This window comes from Triturus cristatus, chromosome 4_2 (genome assembly GCF_964204655.1).
Source record: "Triturus cristatus chromosome 4_2, aTriCri1.1, whole genome shotgun sequence".
Classification (NCBI taxonomy): Eukaryota; Metazoa; Chordata; class Amphibia; order Caudata; family Salamandridae; genus Triturus; species Triturus cristatus.
The window spans coordinates 630,143,556-630,160,086 of NC_140586.1; the positions used below are offsets into that span (position 1 = coordinate 630,143,556).

Genomic DNA, 16,531 nt, shown 5'->3' on the forward strand with positions numbered 1-16,531 from the left:
TGTGTTCCTGTATCAACTTTCCAAAAATGTGTGTGTCGTCCTGGAAGTAAATGACATTTTCCAACCCTCTAAAAACATCAGAGATCATCCTTTGAAATACACTTGCTGCGGACGAAAGACCGAAGGGCATTCTAGTAAATTGGTAAGTTCCCTCCATGATGATAAACGTGGTAAGTGCTTTAGAGTCTCCATGGAGCTTTATCTGGTGATAGGCGCTCTTCAAGTCCAGCTTGGAAAAAGTACCCTCCCCCCTTGAGCAACAATATCATTTCATTAATGTTTGGTAAAGGATATGTTTCTGCCACAATGTTTTGGTTGAGTGACCTCAAGTCCACACAGAATCCAAGATGCCCATCAGACTTGCGTGTGATGGCCACCAGAGAGACACAACTGGACGCCTCCACCAGTTCTATAACACCTCGTTGCAACATCTCCTGAATTAACCCCTTCACTTCCTCAAGTGCCATCACAGGAACCCTCCTTAGTTTATGTTGAAAAGGGACAGCACATTCTTTCAAAATGATCTTGTGTGCACAGCCCTTCAACAAACCTAAGTCTTCTTTGAATACCATCCCATTTGCAAGCAGAATGTCCTCAATAGACTCCTGATCGACAGCCATCACCAGTGAAGGTGCTCTGGGATTAACAATGATGTGCAAATCATATTGATGAAATCACCCGAGAATAGGTGGTCCACTCTCAGCAACATACACTTTACCCTCAGTACATCGTCCCTCAAACTCAATTTTAGCATCCATAAATCCCAAATTATGAACAGACTCCCCTTGGAATCCTATGGGAGAGCTGACGAGCTCTTGGAGATGCACCTGTGCGCCAGGGAAAGGTACAGAGACCTAAGAGGATTGTGGCAGCTTTTCAGCAACCCCAGATAAATTTTGATTTTTATCTCTACTGATGAAGGTTAATATCCAGAAACACGTGTCTAGAGATTCACAGCACTAACCTGCACCAACTTTCATGAAACACTTCAACAAAAATTAAAGTAAGCATTTAAACTGAACTGCATTTACTACGATGCCAAGGGGCGAACTGTGCTGGGAGGTGAAGCAGTGTGCTCCCATCCCCCTTCTGTTTAAATAGGCTCCCTTGAGCCACTGAGCTGACGACCTCTTGGAGATGCACCTGTGCGCCAAGGAGAGGTACAGAGGCATGAGAGGATTGTGGCAGCTTTCTCAGCATCCCCAGATGAATTTTGATTTTTTATCTCTACTGATGAAGGATAATATCCAGAAACACATGTGTCTAGAGATTCATAGCACTAACCTGCACCACCTTTGGTGAAACACTTCAACAAAAATTCAAGTAAGCATTTAAACTGAACTGCATTTACCAGGATGCTGAGGGGCGAACTGTCCTTGGAGGTGAAGCAGTGTGCTTCCATCTCCCTCCTATACAACCATTTATGGTATCGTCTTCTTTATGGTAACGTTTTCTCCTTCCCCCCCACTTCATGTACATCCCCCACCAGTAGGACTCTGTCGCAAGACTCAACAGGACATGTACTTCCATCATAAATTAAGGACACTTTGTTGCTGTTGCTCACCTTCCACATTTTCGCAAATGACCTAAACAACCACATTTTCTGCATTCCTTGTTGACAAAACAAAAGTTTGACTCTGATGAATGATTAGTGGTACCACACTGATTGCATACCCTGATACCTTGTTTGCCAAACCCACCATATCTGTTAAATTTGTTGTTGTACTTGGGTGTAGCTGGGTAATCTACAGATTTGCTAACGGCACTTACTTCGGATACACCTCCCTCCTGTTTCCTTTTTTTCTAATACTTGCAATCAAGAGGCAGATTGCTCCAGAACCTTAGCCATACCTATGGCCTCCCTCAAAGTGGGGTTTTTCACTGCCCATAACCGTTCTTGATTTTTTTTTACTCTACATTGGACAATCATCTGATCCCTTATCAACTTGTCAGGTCATGACACCAAATTTACATTTCACGGACAGCTCACGCAACCTCGCCACAAACTCATCAATCGACTCATCCACTCTCTGAGGTTGTGTATAAAACTTATATCGTGTCAAAACTAGGTTCTCCTCTTTAGCCAATCTGACACCTAACCTGCACTTGGCTTCTTCAAAAACATCTACTACAGGCTGACCATTATGCTCTGTGACTTCAGGTAAAAACCGAAACACCCTTTGTCCCTCAGTACCCAATACACTTAACAATAATACCTTTTTCCTGGATGAACGAAACTCTTGACCATCTAAAGCTTCAAGTAATTGTCAAACATTATGATCCAATCTTCCCATGGAACTGGTGGTGAACCTGGCTGAGATAAAAAAAAAAAATAGAGAAGGGTGCTACAGATGCTTGGGTCATGGTAACACCAGACGAAGTTGCACTAAGTGGGCTTTCAGAAGCTTCACCCATGACCATAAAGAAATTGGCAAACAAAGAATTGGAAGTTTAATGAGGGGAGTACACCACCCACTAACATGGCTTAAAACAAATGTGGTACCCAAAAGTGAACAAAAAGCTTTAAAGGGCAAAAGGTTTTAAAGTTACTGGTAGCAAATTTGTGCGTATCACCAGATAATGGGATGACACACAATAGGTGTGAGAGTCACAGAAAACAACTCATAGATGACAGGGTGTGCGCATCACTGTATAAAAATGACACAAATTGAGTGTGCATGCCACTGAAGCAGTGAACAATGACAGGAAAATCAAGGTGCGTGTATCACGGAAATAAGGGTGACATGCATGGGGCGTGTGTGTCACCTAAGTAACTGTCACCTGTATTTAGGGCGTGGTCCGCTTCTTCCAGTGCCGACTCCGGATCCGCCAAATGTGGCACCTGTATATAGAGCGTGGTTCGATCCTTCCAGGGCCAGCTCCGGGTCCTCAGAAGCAAGGTCTGGACGTACTGTACGTCGTATGCCTGTTCCTCCTACCAAGATGGAGGCACGTTCGGGTAAGAAGTAAGCAGTTAGCTACAATGCTAACCTCCACGGGCTGATCAGAGCAGGAGTCCATCCGTCAGATTCCACATGTGGCAAACGACAAGCACAAGCAGCAAATTACAACAGTGTCCCTGGGGTGATAATTTGTTTGTGCTGTTTCCTTAGCTTTTTTGTTTTGCAATCCCGGAAAGCGGGGGGATGTTGCAGAGCTAGTTTTAGCCTCCTTATTATCCTTCCCGCTAGGCTGGACAGTGGTGCGGGAGCTGGGCCACATTAGGGAGGGTCAAAGCAGCAGGCCCTGATTGGGCTTGGAGCTGTCGATTAGACTTATAATTGAACTGAGGAGTGGCAATTGCAGACTCCTGGGTAAGTTTGCAGTGGACGTTTGGGTTTCTATGTGCAAGGATGCCATCTTTTCCCCTGACTGGTTATGATCTTGCCAAATATCTCGGGTAGAGTTGCCTACTTGTCAATAATGGCTGCACATAAACAGGAGCACATCTTGGTACCCAAGTTGCCTTGAATTTTCTCTTTGGTAGTATCTATCTTGATGTTCAAATTCACTTGGCGCTGCGCAATCGACTTGAGGCGATCTATTTTCTAACTCCATATTTGTGGACTGCCATATCAGCGCTCTTGCTATGGAGTTTTGCTCTGCACTTATGGCTGTCGAGTGTAGGTCCTCAAAACTATTGGTGACTTGTGTGTCGTGGAGTGATTTCATTGTCACTTCTGGTGTTCTGAACAACTTCTTGGTAAACTCCAGTGTTCTTTCTATTTTAGACTCCAAGTCTTGTAGTAAGGAAGCTGAGAGTTCCCCCATGTAAGTATTTTCAACAGTTAAGCCAATTGCAGGCAAGGTGGGTCCAGGTGAAGTTAGAGGAGTGAGACAATTTTGTGCCTTGGGAACAGATGAAGTGTAATGATGAATTTGGCAGCGATTACTTGCGCTTTTTTTCAAGGACTCTCCTGAACACACTGATTTTTTAAAGTTTGTTGGGTACAGCTTTAGGGCTCCAATGCTGGGGAGTTGAAAGAAGTGTTGGGAGACTGCTGGAGTTTTGTTGAGTCGTGCCTAGGTACATCCATGACCCCAGGACACGAATGTGACCTTTGCTTCATGATGGGCGTGGTGGAGTTGGGGTGGACTGGACTCATGCTAGGGCCAACCATGGGAGAGACCACTTCACGCCTTCTGATTTACCCGCAGTGGATGAGGCTGGTGAGACCCCAACACTGGAGGGGGCTTGGAAGAACTGCATGATCAGGCCTTTTTGGAGAGCCCTAGAATGTGATTTCAGAGCTGAGCACACCTGCGCTGTACTCAGAGTATTCCTTGTGGTGGCTGGAGAGTAGCTTTCCCCTCAGTGGCAGGGTTTCAGTGGGGGAGCAGGTTTCCTTCTAAACACCATGGGGATAAATCAGCGAGCCTCCTTATTTGTGCTTCAAGAGAACTTATTGCAGGATCACTATAGCCATCAGAGGGGGGGGTTTAGATCAGTTGGATATGTGGGAGGTTTACACATATGTTTTAAATGTATTTAGCTGCCAGTAGCACCACTGTGCTCCTGGTAGCCATATACCTTACACTGTGTAGTTTAAAACCACTGCACTCCCACATGGAAATAAATAGTGCCTTTACCAAGTAGGAAAGCTTTTTTATTCAATAGATAAGTCACCCACAAAGAGTCTTTTGTTATTCAAAAGGAATGGTTGCGTAATGTATAAACTGTGGCAATCTAGATATTAAGAATATTATGCCCTCACAGTGGAAGTACATAGGAGCTGTTTTCACTGTGTAGGTGGTGTGATTGAACAAGAACAAGCGTTGGTGTAAATAAAATTATTTGTTCATATCATCAGTTAGAAAAATGCTTGCAAAATGATTCTAAGTTCTTTTCCACTTAATTTAAAAAATCTAACCAATGGTGAAAGTATATTTTTGAGAACTTAAGTTATAAACTTACTTTTAGAATGTGAGCTTTGTTCTGCCTGAGAGAAAAATGTTTCAGATCCAGTGTGTCACTCAACCCCATTACAGATACTCAATAGACATAGCTTGCTGAGATTTAAAGATCCTCCTCCATGAGAGCAGTGGCCTGTACTGTGGAAGTCAGTGATATTGTGAACAGGGATTAGCCATCTGGGAATGGGGCAGGAACAATTGGAAGATAAAACGACTGCCCTCATACTTCCTTTGACTTGGTGATGCCAAATAAGGTTGTATCTGCTGTCATTCATTCCCAGGGTCATTCCAGACTTTCTAGCTTCAACCCCAGCAGGAGATAAAAATAATTATTGACCCTTTCACAGGAAATAACACCTCTTTCAAATCGGGGAGTGTCTTGAGGGTGCTACATCCCCTCCAGGTGGACCTAAGGGTTAGCCATCTTGAATTTAAAGCTTGCAGAGATTTTTGCTGAACCAAAGAGAAGGTGCTAAAAAGAAGGTGGGAATAGGGTGAGCGAGTAGACCGCTTCAGGTGTAGGAAATCTCAAGTCACTGCCTATTTAGATATGAATATGACCACAGCACCACCACTGCAGAGCATTTATGGAGCTGGAAGGACATATGAAGAAAGAAGGTCCTGCTGGAAGGAAAGATGTCAAGGCCTCTTGACTTCTGTTGTCATTGAGGGACTAGAACTGCTTTCCAAAGTTCAAGTGGTTGACCTATTTGTATTGTTCAGAGGGAAAAAAAGTTGGACTCCTGACTCCAGCAAGACCAAGCAGATCACTAAGGTCTGACCATCCAGAAGCCCTGGCTAGAGAGAGCCCTGGTGCCTAAAAGCTTACCATGATGTAATGAGGGCTTCAGGAGTGGTCTGGAAGAATTTCCCCAGCAGTTGGAGAAAAGTGTATTAAGTCATGCTTTCCTCCTCTGGAGGACCGGCCAATGGTGTTGAGCTCTTTGCATGGATGGAGGCCCGAGTCCCAAAGTTAAAACTTGGGGTAATTTGCTTTCTGAATTAGACCGCCTGCCTCTGACTGTCAGCCTGAAATTGCACCCAGGTCCTGGTCAACTGTGAACTGATACCTTTGATTGGTGCTTTACTTTTTTGTGAGCATTTTTGCCTTAAAGTTAAAAAAGAATCATATCTCTGTTTCCCCTTATCCAATTATGATCAATCACTACTTTTATTAATTGGTTTCCAAATTTTATTGTGTTATTTTCTTCACTTTAAATTTGTTCGAACTATATGAACTTCACATTTCTCTAGGGAATTGTCTGCTGCTTGTTCCATCCATACCAGGGATGAGCAGAGGTTCTCTAAAATCTGTGTTTTAGCCTAACCACATTGTTGATATGTGTACTCCTGTCTGACATCAATAATCAACTTTTGACAAACACTCTCATTATAGACAAGTGAAACAAAAACAATTTGTTTTGTTATAATTACCCAATCTTTGAATATTCCATGATATTTCATTATTAATATACTCAAAACAGCAGAATAGTAACTATATTAAAAATGAGTTAATGTCGGGATTTTATAAGGTGCACTACTTCTCCTAGGAGTGTTCCGGTGCTGAAAACTGTAAGTAGAACCAAAAAGAAAAGAACTTACGCACCAGATTAATGAGAAGAACAGCCAAGTGTTTCGGTCGGCTGTGAAATACAGATATATTATAGTAATTTGGTGCAGACAAGGATCGACTCTTAGCTCTACCTCATTCAATATCTATATGGCCCCTCTTGACCCCATTGTACAAGCCTGGGGATTCAATGTGGTGTCGTATGCTGATGACATGCACCTGATGTTTGCCTTTAATCACCTTGACAGTTCTGTGACTGCCAGCTTCCAGGACTGCTTTTTGGCCGTGACCGGCTGTCTTTGCCTCAATTCGGACAAACCTGAGATCTTGTTTTTTGGCACTTCATCCACACTGGACTTTACCAGAATTTGGCCATCTGAATTGGGCAAACCTCAAGTCCCCACAACTGTTGCAAAAAACATAGGAGTTAATCTTGACTCCTCTCTTTCTTTCAAGCCTCAAGTTAAGAGCTCTGTCGGAGTGTTCTTTGCCCTACTGAAATCCATGAGAAAGACCCTTAAATTTCTTCCAGAAAGAACTCAGAAGAGCATTATCCACTCCTTAATCTTGTCAAGATTAGACTATGCAAATGTCCTGCTCCTTGGCTCTCCGCAGGAGCTGAGAAACAGACTACAGAGAGAGCAGAAATCCGCTGCTCGTCTAGTGTTAAACAAGGATGTGGTCCGTCGGATAGACTGCCGACTTTGGTGCTGGAAACCAGGGTTCGAGCCTCGGGGTTACGTCCACATCCTGTGATTCTGGGCAAATCCTTAATCTCCCCGTGCCTTAATGTGTAACGTAACCGGTGCTCATGTAAAGCGCTCCAATACCTTCGGGTCGAGTTCGTGCTATATAAAATCTGCACAAAAACCCCCCAAAAAAACACCCCGTCCCTCAAGGGTCTGAGAACTCTTCATTGGCTACCTGTAAACCATAAAATAACAATTGACACCCTTTTATTCACGTTTAGGGCTTGGCATCAAACTGCTCCTTAACATATCCAAAACAAAATACCTACCTCTCAGAAAAATTTGTTATGCATCCCCAGGATATATGAAGCAAGAGCGGGAGACTGGGCTTTTTACTTCCTGATCTTAAAGCTCTGAAATTCCCTGCCCAAACATCTGCGAAGTAATCCTCAGAGGACATTTGTAAGACTCACCTGAAGACCTATTTTTTCAAAGAAACCTGCTCTTTCCCAGATGCTGTTCTGTCGCCCTATCTGTATTTATTAGGCTTTCACTTTCACTTTCTGGTTTTATTGCAACTAGCACCGGGACGCTTCAGTTGCAGCAGCTGTTGCGCTCTACAAATCACCTCATTCATTCATTCAATTTGCACAATATTCAAAGTTGTAAATTAAAGCACACGTACACCTACTTTATGTGATAGTTATGCAGGCTGGTACACCACATTTGTGTAGTATGAGCATCCACAAACCACAGTTTGCTCATTGTGAACATATCACTATTTTACATCCCAGTGCATGCTGTAATTTGGTGCAGGGTATTGCATAATTCATATACTATACGTACTTTGCTTAAGCAAAAAAGTCCTCAACAAAGTAAAGGCAAAGGTACATGTTTGCTAGTTGTCTCCAACTGTAAATGAACTTGTGACATACAGCTCAATCTGTTTCGTAAGGAAAACGTTTATTGCAAATAGCAGTGATTCACAGGCCATCTGCTGGTATAATGTGCTATTTAGTTCAAAAATCGTGGAGAAGGTGACTCAATGGGCATTCTCTGCTTTTCAAGTTATATTGCAATAGGCATGTTTGTGCCTTTTAGTGAAAATGCCCACATGAAACTCAGGGGTGAAAAAATTGTATATGATGCAACAAATGTAACATAACCTTGCTTTTTATTTTCTTGTGCTGCAGCTATTTAGGTTGCTGCTTATTTGATTTTGGTCAGTTTATAGCTTCAAGAAACCCTTTTGGTAATTATGCACCCTCTACATAGATAAAATGCATACCTCTTTCACATGCTTTAAGACGGTCTCGAGCGTTAAATTCAAATTTATATCCAAAATTAATTTAGCCCTAGATTGTACCATTATTTAGATGTGTGTTCTACTTGTGGAATTAGTAGATCAATTCCTCTGGAGAATAATTATAAATCCTTCTAGATACTTTATAGCCTGCAGTAGAATAATCAGTCACTCAAATGTCCTTCAGCTGAGATGAATCACTTTTGTAAAGGTTTCTGAAATGCCTTAGAAATACTCTTGTTTCTGTTTTCAGATTTGAATTTATCTACAACTATCTATATTTAGCCAATATGCGTGAAAACTGGGAAGAAGTGAAGAGAAATGCAGAGAAAGCACCACAACCAGAAGTTAGGAGATATGTTCTTCCACTGGACATCCACAAGGTAAATTGTCCCAGGTAGCTTAGATAATTAATAACAACTAGGCCTGCCCTAGGGCTTTTGTAAAATAAAAGCACAAACAAAATGTTAATGTGTCAGACAAATTCATCTATTTCACGTGCCATCTTCTCATATCATGTATGTTAAACATAGCACAGGCTCCTTACAACTGCCCTTGGAGGACCACTATGTCACATTCAATGTTTTCTGACAGCAGGAGTGCCATACTTGCAATGTCAGCACCTGTGAATAAATGACAGTTGGTTGTCATTGGGTTTATCTTTATAACTGACATTTTACATTCATGTCAATTGAAGTACCTGCTACTCTGTGGGTATATTTTAACACAATGCCTACTAGTTTGCATCAACATTTTAATTATATGGCCTCAATGGAGTGTGTAGTTCAAAGATTGGTGGAGCTCTCTTTGATCAGACTAGACTTCATAGTTTGTCCCTAATTAGTTTGTCCCTAATCCCTAATTATAAAAGCTGTAAAAAAAATTCTCATCTTTGGTAACTGCTGTTAATACACATATCAATATATCGGAGGGAAAAGCCCAGTAAATACAGGGATATGTGGGGGTTAATCCACAAAAGCTGAGTAGTATTCCCCTTGTCGGGGGAAATCTTGTAATAGGTGCGATTAGTCACAACCGATATGTAACACGCTGCACTGTATTATTATCGATCGGGTTCAATAAATATTGCACCTCACACACAGCTAGTAGGGCCTTAGTTGGTGATGCATTGGGAGTATCTCTAATATTTTACAAAGCAGCTAAGGCAAAATCACAACACATCCAAGCCCATCCCTGATAGATAATTGGTGCACACCCTGATAAGCACCTGCTGCAAAAACAGAAAGAACACTCAAAGTAAATCAGGAGACACTCATATGAAAAGTCCAAAGCATTCTAGTTTCACACAATGAGAGCAGTAGTTTTTTCTTAGTTTTTCTTTATTTGGATTTTGTGTCTAAAAACTACAGCCACATCCAACAGGTTGCATTCTAGAAGTAAGTTCTTCAGAGCATTAGTGTGTTCATTGGTCTCTTTAATTCCAGCCCACCATAGGGCATAGACTTTCCGGACAATTATGGTGAATGTTCATCTGATTTTTGGTCGTAAGGCAAATTGCGGACATCAGAATCCGTGGCACACACTGCATGTCACAGATGGTGTTTGACAGTTTTCTAATAATTAAATCATTAATAGGCTTTACGTACTTATTTTTAAACCTGCTAAGGGTCCCCTCTTAAAAAGATAATTGATAACAGAGTTGTCTTTAGACAATTGTAATCCCTACCAGAGTCCCTGAAAATTCACATCAAAGTGCTCCCTCCAAAAGAGAGGTTGAGCCCACCGTTGGTGGTACTGAACCTACTTGGTCTGGACTTCATGATCAAGCATGCTGCACCATTTTGTGTGGGTGAGAATTGCTTTTAAAAAGAAAAGGATATTACTTGTTTAGTGAAGTAGATATAGGAACCCATTTATCCTGTAGGGGCAGGTGGGTGACCTCTTTGTGAATGTCAACATCACATGCCTACTGACAATTCTCCTTTGATGTAGAAATTTAAAGTTGATAGATTAAAATAAAATGTCAAACATGTATTAGTAGACCAACACTTCTATCTTGTTCTTCTATACAGATTTAGGGTTTTAGATTTAGTTATTGTTGGACCTGGCCCCCTCTGCAGGATCACCCCCAAACATTTTGTCTTCAACCCTCCAGTTTTCTGAGCCCATTGTTGTTGGCTTTTAAGACTCTGTGATCTTTACCATGGCTAACCAGTGCTAAAATATGTGTGCTCACTCCTCTAAACATTGTAGGATTGGTTTACACCTGATTGGCATATTTAATTTACTTATAAGTCCCTAGTAAAGTGTTATACCAAATACCCAGGGCTGGTAAATTAAATGCTACTAGTGGGCCTTCAGCACTTATTGTGCCACCCACGTAAGAAGCCCTTTAAAAACATGTCCCAAGCCTGCCATTGCAGACTGTGTGTGCAGTTTCAGACTGTTTTTCAGACCTGGCAAAATAAACTTTTTGCCATGCCTAAACGTTCCTTTTTAATACATAGCCACCCTTATAGGAGGCCCTAAACACCCCATAGAGCAGGGTGCAGCATATTTAAAACAGACATGTACTTTTAGGGGTTACATGAATCTTTCCTTACAGCAAGGCCTACCTTTCCCACAGGATAACCTTGGGTTACCTTATTACATTTGATAAGGAATAACTTTTGTTTGGGAGCAGGTAGGAATATCATGTTTGGTGTCTGAGAAATTATCTAAAACCCTCTTAAATGGTAAATGTGGCTTTTTAGTCACAATTCTGAAAATGTCACTTTTAGAAAGATGCCATTTTCTTGTCCTAATAATTAGGTGACTGCAGCCTGTTACTGTGTTACATTACAAGATGTAGTTGCCAGTTGGGCCTTGGCCACAAATTAGAGGGTCTCAGTGTTAGCAGGATGGATCATCCTAACGATGAAAAGGCGGGTGCTGTCACTTGTCACACTTGTACTTCAGAGACACTACCTCTACTCACACACAAAGAACTACATACTTGCCTGCAGACAGACAGGGCCCAGGACAGGGAGGCAGGACATTCCAGATACCTCTGTCAGAGGAAAACCCCAGAAGCTTCTCCAATTTCTAATCTAGCACCTGGTATAAAAATGTGGCCTCCCCTGCTGTCTGAGAATGAAGACACCTACTCCCTTCATCTCAGGCTGAGTGACTCCAAGGGTCAGCTGACTGACACCCTGTTCGGAGCTACAGGGATGCAACAAGCTCCAGAGGCTTCCCTGCAACTGCCTAGCTGACCTGCTGCACTGAACCTGCCTGAGCCATGCTCACTTCTGCTAGAGTGAATTCCTGATCCCCAAGTTGTGTCTCCCCAAATCATATATTAAAATTGTTGTAATCAACAGCAATAACAAATTGCACCCTCGACAAACCGAGCAAAAAGCAGGCCCTCCAGACAGCGTGTTAGGTTATGTTATGATATTTATAAAGTGCATGGTTGCCCCAGCAACTGGCCGTCCCAGCGCTAACTGTCTAATATAGCGGGAAGCAGAGGTGGCTAGTAATTGGAGAATAACCAATTCTTCGCAGTCCTTCTAAAAACCCAGTGGTCAGAGATGCTTTGGATTGAAAGAGGTAGAGAGTTCCAAAGGGCAGACGCCAGTGCCTTGAACGAGTGGACACCTGCTCTAGCCCTGCGTGCCCGAGGCACTTGGGCTATATGCAGATCCGCTGTGCGCAGGTGGGTATATAGGGAGAGCACAAAGCGCTCAGAATCCCAGGACAGAGGTCCAAAAAGATCTTATGGACAATACAGAGAACTTTAAAATAGATTCTCTGTGCCGTTGGCAGCCGTGTCTTATTACCTACTCTTTATTGCCAGCAACGCTCCGATCATTGGCGCGTTTCGGGCTTCCATCAGCCTGTCTCAAAGTGTGTATGTGTGTGTGTGTATATAAATATATATACATACAACTTTTTTTTTTTTGCTAATAACTTTGGCACAGTTTGACAGTTCATCAGGAAATTTTCAAAGCAGTTTGCCACTCAGTTCAGCTGCTGTCTGGAAAGTGTTGGGGTGATTCGGCAAGCGGGGGCGGCGAAAAATGGGAGGTCCTCATGCAATTTCCCATATGGATTTTAGACACAAATACAGTCCGAACCGCCAAACGTAATTACACCAAGTTTGGCAGAAAGCTTGACCTTAGTCCAAAAAGATCTCTTCTTGTAATTTGTAAGTCCATTCAGTAGTTTGGAAGTTATTAAAAAAAGATTTATGTATATCTAGGGGCATGGAGGGTCTACAGATCCAACAGATCTCATGCTGAGATCTAATTGGCTGCCACTCCTTCAACCAGGAAGTGGTGGAAGCATCTTGGGACTCAGCCCCAGTTCCAAGTAAAAAAGAAACACAAGGGGACAGGATAGGAATACTGTCACCCCCTAGGACTGGTTGTGGGGTCTCACAGGGACCACGCCAGGGGCCCAAAGCGTATTTGTGTGTAAATTTGTGGAGAATCCACAGTAAAAAGTCATACCAAGCGCAGTCTCCCAAGCTTGTTTTTTTTTTACCCCCCCTCCCATTCCGGGTGTCCAGGTCCTGGGGGGTATTGTTTATATTAATATGGAGGAGGTGATGCACCAGGCTCCCTTCCCCTGTAGCCTCACCCCCCCACCGCCCGATATTGAGGAGGCGAGGGGCCTTATTAAAAGTAACTGACATCCTACATTTCTGAACAGTGGGCAAAAACTTTCAAGTAATCACTAACACTCACAGGAATATGTAGTGGAAGCTGCCTCAAGATAACGTCACATTCCCAGAGAGATCGTTACTTCTCTGCAGAGTTCTCCATAGTTGAATAGGATGCTCTATGCAAATGTGCTTTTCTTCTCTGCAGGGAAAAATTTTCACCCGAGGAGAAACCCCTAAATCTGGAATCCTTTTCAGGGTCGAAAAGGGGAAGGAGGGCAATATGTGATTTTCAACAAACAGCTGTGTTTCTGGGTGATCATAAGCTTGTACCCATATGCTGGAATGCCAAAGTCCTAATTCCTTAGTGGGATTTGCAGGTGCAGAGAACTTGCTTAGTGGTGCGTGGTGCACACACAAATGGTCTTAAACTATGAATTCCTGACAGGCATAGGTAAGGTATATTCAGTCGTAAACAGAATTTAATACAGAATTTACCTTTCTGGATGAATCTCAATAAGTTGTATCCTTTAATTGTGAATTGGGGTTTCTTTTCTTTAACAAGGAATTGATTTAATATGGTTTCCTGTTAATACAAGCTACTTGCCCTTTGTTTAGAAGTTAAAACAAATGTAAACTGTATTTTATTGATTTGAATCAAATTAATAAAGAACCAAAGAACAGACAGTGCGGGAATTGCAGCGTCGTACATAGTGCATGACAGATACAGAGTAGAAACGGCTCACACATAATCATTCTGCAGTAATCAAGTGTGGGGGTACCTGCCAGGTCATAACAATCAATACAGTTAGATAATCAAGCCCACAAGTCAGTTATAAACAAGAAAGCACCTTTGCACACTTGGTCATCATAAACTTAGCAAGAGTGACATCCATCAATACAGTCAGTTCTCTGTTTCAGAACTGCTCTCAGACCCTGAATCACTGTCATTCTGGAACATGCCCAGCAATTAAGCTCATAAAAGTATTTCATCAGTTGCCCCTTCATCCGTACGTGACACTCTCATGTGGTGCTCTTCTGCCATTCCCCATTCCAGGATGATGTCCCGCAACCAATGATCTAGTAGCAGGGCTCTAGTACCCTTCCACCCAATGGCCCAACACCACTTTCCCAATACCAGGGCCAATTGGGCAACCTTGTAAGGAATTTTACGCCCCTTGGGTCGAGCCACCACACCCAATAAGCAAGCTAGCGGCTCCAAAGGGATCCTAATCCCAGTGGCTGTCCCTCTGTGTGGTACCACTTGTCCCCAATAATCCTGGACCTGCCCACATTCCCACACTAAATCGTAAGAATGTGGCATCTATCTCCCTGCAGTGCACACACTTAGCTCCTTTAGTAGGATCTATGTTATTCTGGCTATATGGCGTAACATAGGTGCGATGCAGAAAATGGAAGTGAAGTAGCTTGAATCTATTATTGCAGGACATGGTACGCACCAGCCTGGTTGCCCTCACCCAATCCGGATCTAAAATGGGCAGTCCCAAATCCTTCTTCCATGCCCCCCGTCCTAGGAATTGTCGATGTTGCATGTCGTTCTTAAGGGCCTTGTAAAAAAGAGTGATTAGGTGGTGTCCTTCCCCCCACCCAATAAGACCATCAAAAACCCCTGAGGGATGCGGTGCCACAGGGAAGTCCGTCCAGAGCTCCCTTGCTACACTCTCCAGCTTAGCGTAATACCAAATATAAGCCTCTCCAATCTCAAAAGAGTACTGAGCATCCTGGAAAGTGATAAAGGTATCTCCATGGTATATATTACCCGCTGCAATGCTCCCTCCCCTCTCCATTGTGACATAGACATGTCTATGTTCCTAAAGACAGCCAGTTCCCACACCCGTAACACCCAGCTGAAGGGAGCTTTATGGAGAACCCTGTGGACTACCCTTTCCCAGAGCTTGGTCATGGTTTTGATCAGATACGGTACTGGATGATCTAACCTGTCCCTCCCGAATCAATATCTGTGGCAAGGTATCATCTACTCCCATCTCAGATTTCAGCAACCGTTTCTCCCAATTGTCAGACTCTGTAAGCCATCTGGCAGCATGCTGCAAACGTGCAGCGTGCTAGTAAAACTGTATGTCTGGGACAGCAGCCTCCATCCTCCAAGTCCCTCTTGAGTATAGCAAGTGCCACCCTGCTGCATTTACCCGCTGACATGGGAGTCACCAGCCGGCTATTAAGCCTGCGGAAAAAAATGGTCTCTCCACGGGAAAAGAGTTTTTTTTTTTTTTTTAAGTTTTTATTGAACAATAATTCGATTACAAGCACGGGCCTACAACCACCAGGGCCGGCCGCTAAGTACAGAATGAAATATACATTTATCAAAGCTGCAGTCGGTTCCCGGGGGTCGGCCCCGTAGTGAGTCCGGATAGTTCTAGAGGCACAGGAGACTTAGATCAAACAAACACAGAAAACTAAAAGAAAAACAAAAGGCGAGGCATAAAGACAAACGGCGCAGGTCAGGCTTCCTCCGGGGAACTCCAGGTCAGACCATTAAGCAGCACACGAAAGGAAGGAGTACCGGGAGGCTGGGGACGGGGGGGGGGGGGGCCAAGGGAACTGAACGTCCATATGTAGTCATTCCAAAAGGTGCCCGGAACCGTCAAGGGTCAGGGGGACATGGCGATATCGGTGTCCACCAGGGGGGGCGTACAGATACCCCCGCGATAAGCATTCCATTGCCCCCAGATTCTGCCCCATGCCCCCGGCTTACCACGGGCAACATACACAGTCTTCTCCCTGAACATACACCAGTCCATATTCTCCTTCCATACTGACACGGTGGGCGGCCGCTGGGCACCCCAAAGCTGCGCTATATCTCTCTTGGCAATCATGTTCCCCAGGGCCGCCCACCGAGTCTGAGCCGCGCTATAATCATTGGGCTCCCACACATTCAGGACACAGCGACGCACCTCCGGCAGCAGCACAACCCCAGTGACCTGTCCCATAACCGTATGTACCCGGCGCCAGTAGTCCGCCACCTCGCGGCACTCCCACAGGATATGGAGAAAGGTGGCACTGAGCCCACAACCCCGCTTACAGAGCCCATCGTCGGAATATCCCATCGAGACCAAGCGAGGACCCGTCACATACACCCGGTGAAGAATCTTAAGCTGTACCAACCGGAGACGGGCTGGAATGGCGACCTCTTTGGGGGACGACAGTGCAGACTGCCAGTCCTCGTCGTCCAATTCCACCCCATCCCCCGTCCAAGCCTCCCGAAGGCGCACCAAGAGGTCAGCCCGATGATTAATCAGTTTCTTATAAATTAAAGAAATAGTGCTGTCCGGGACATGTCCGTCAAGTATGCGGTCCTCGAGGGGCGAGGAAACCGGGATCGTGGTCCCCTCTCCAAAGACCGAGAGCAGGGCGTGTCGAACCTGGGCATAGCGGAAGAACTCCCTGTCCGTAAGCTCATATTCGGCCTG

At 43.9% G+C, this 16,531-nt stretch overlaps 1 protein-coding gene across 1 annotated transcript in view; it reads left to right on the forward strand.

Moving 5' to 3' along the window:
- Positions 1-16,531, forward strand: part of RPE65 (retinoid isomerohydrolase RPE65) — a 186,857-nt gene that overhangs the window by 139,526 nt on the left and 30,800 nt on the right. The window contains exon 10 of the mRNA XM_085602298.1: positions 8,730-8,859. Within this exon, the coding sequence (XP_085458424.1) occupies positions 8,730-8,859 (130 nt within the window). The remainder of the gene's footprint in view (positions 1-8,729; positions 8,860-16,531) is intronic.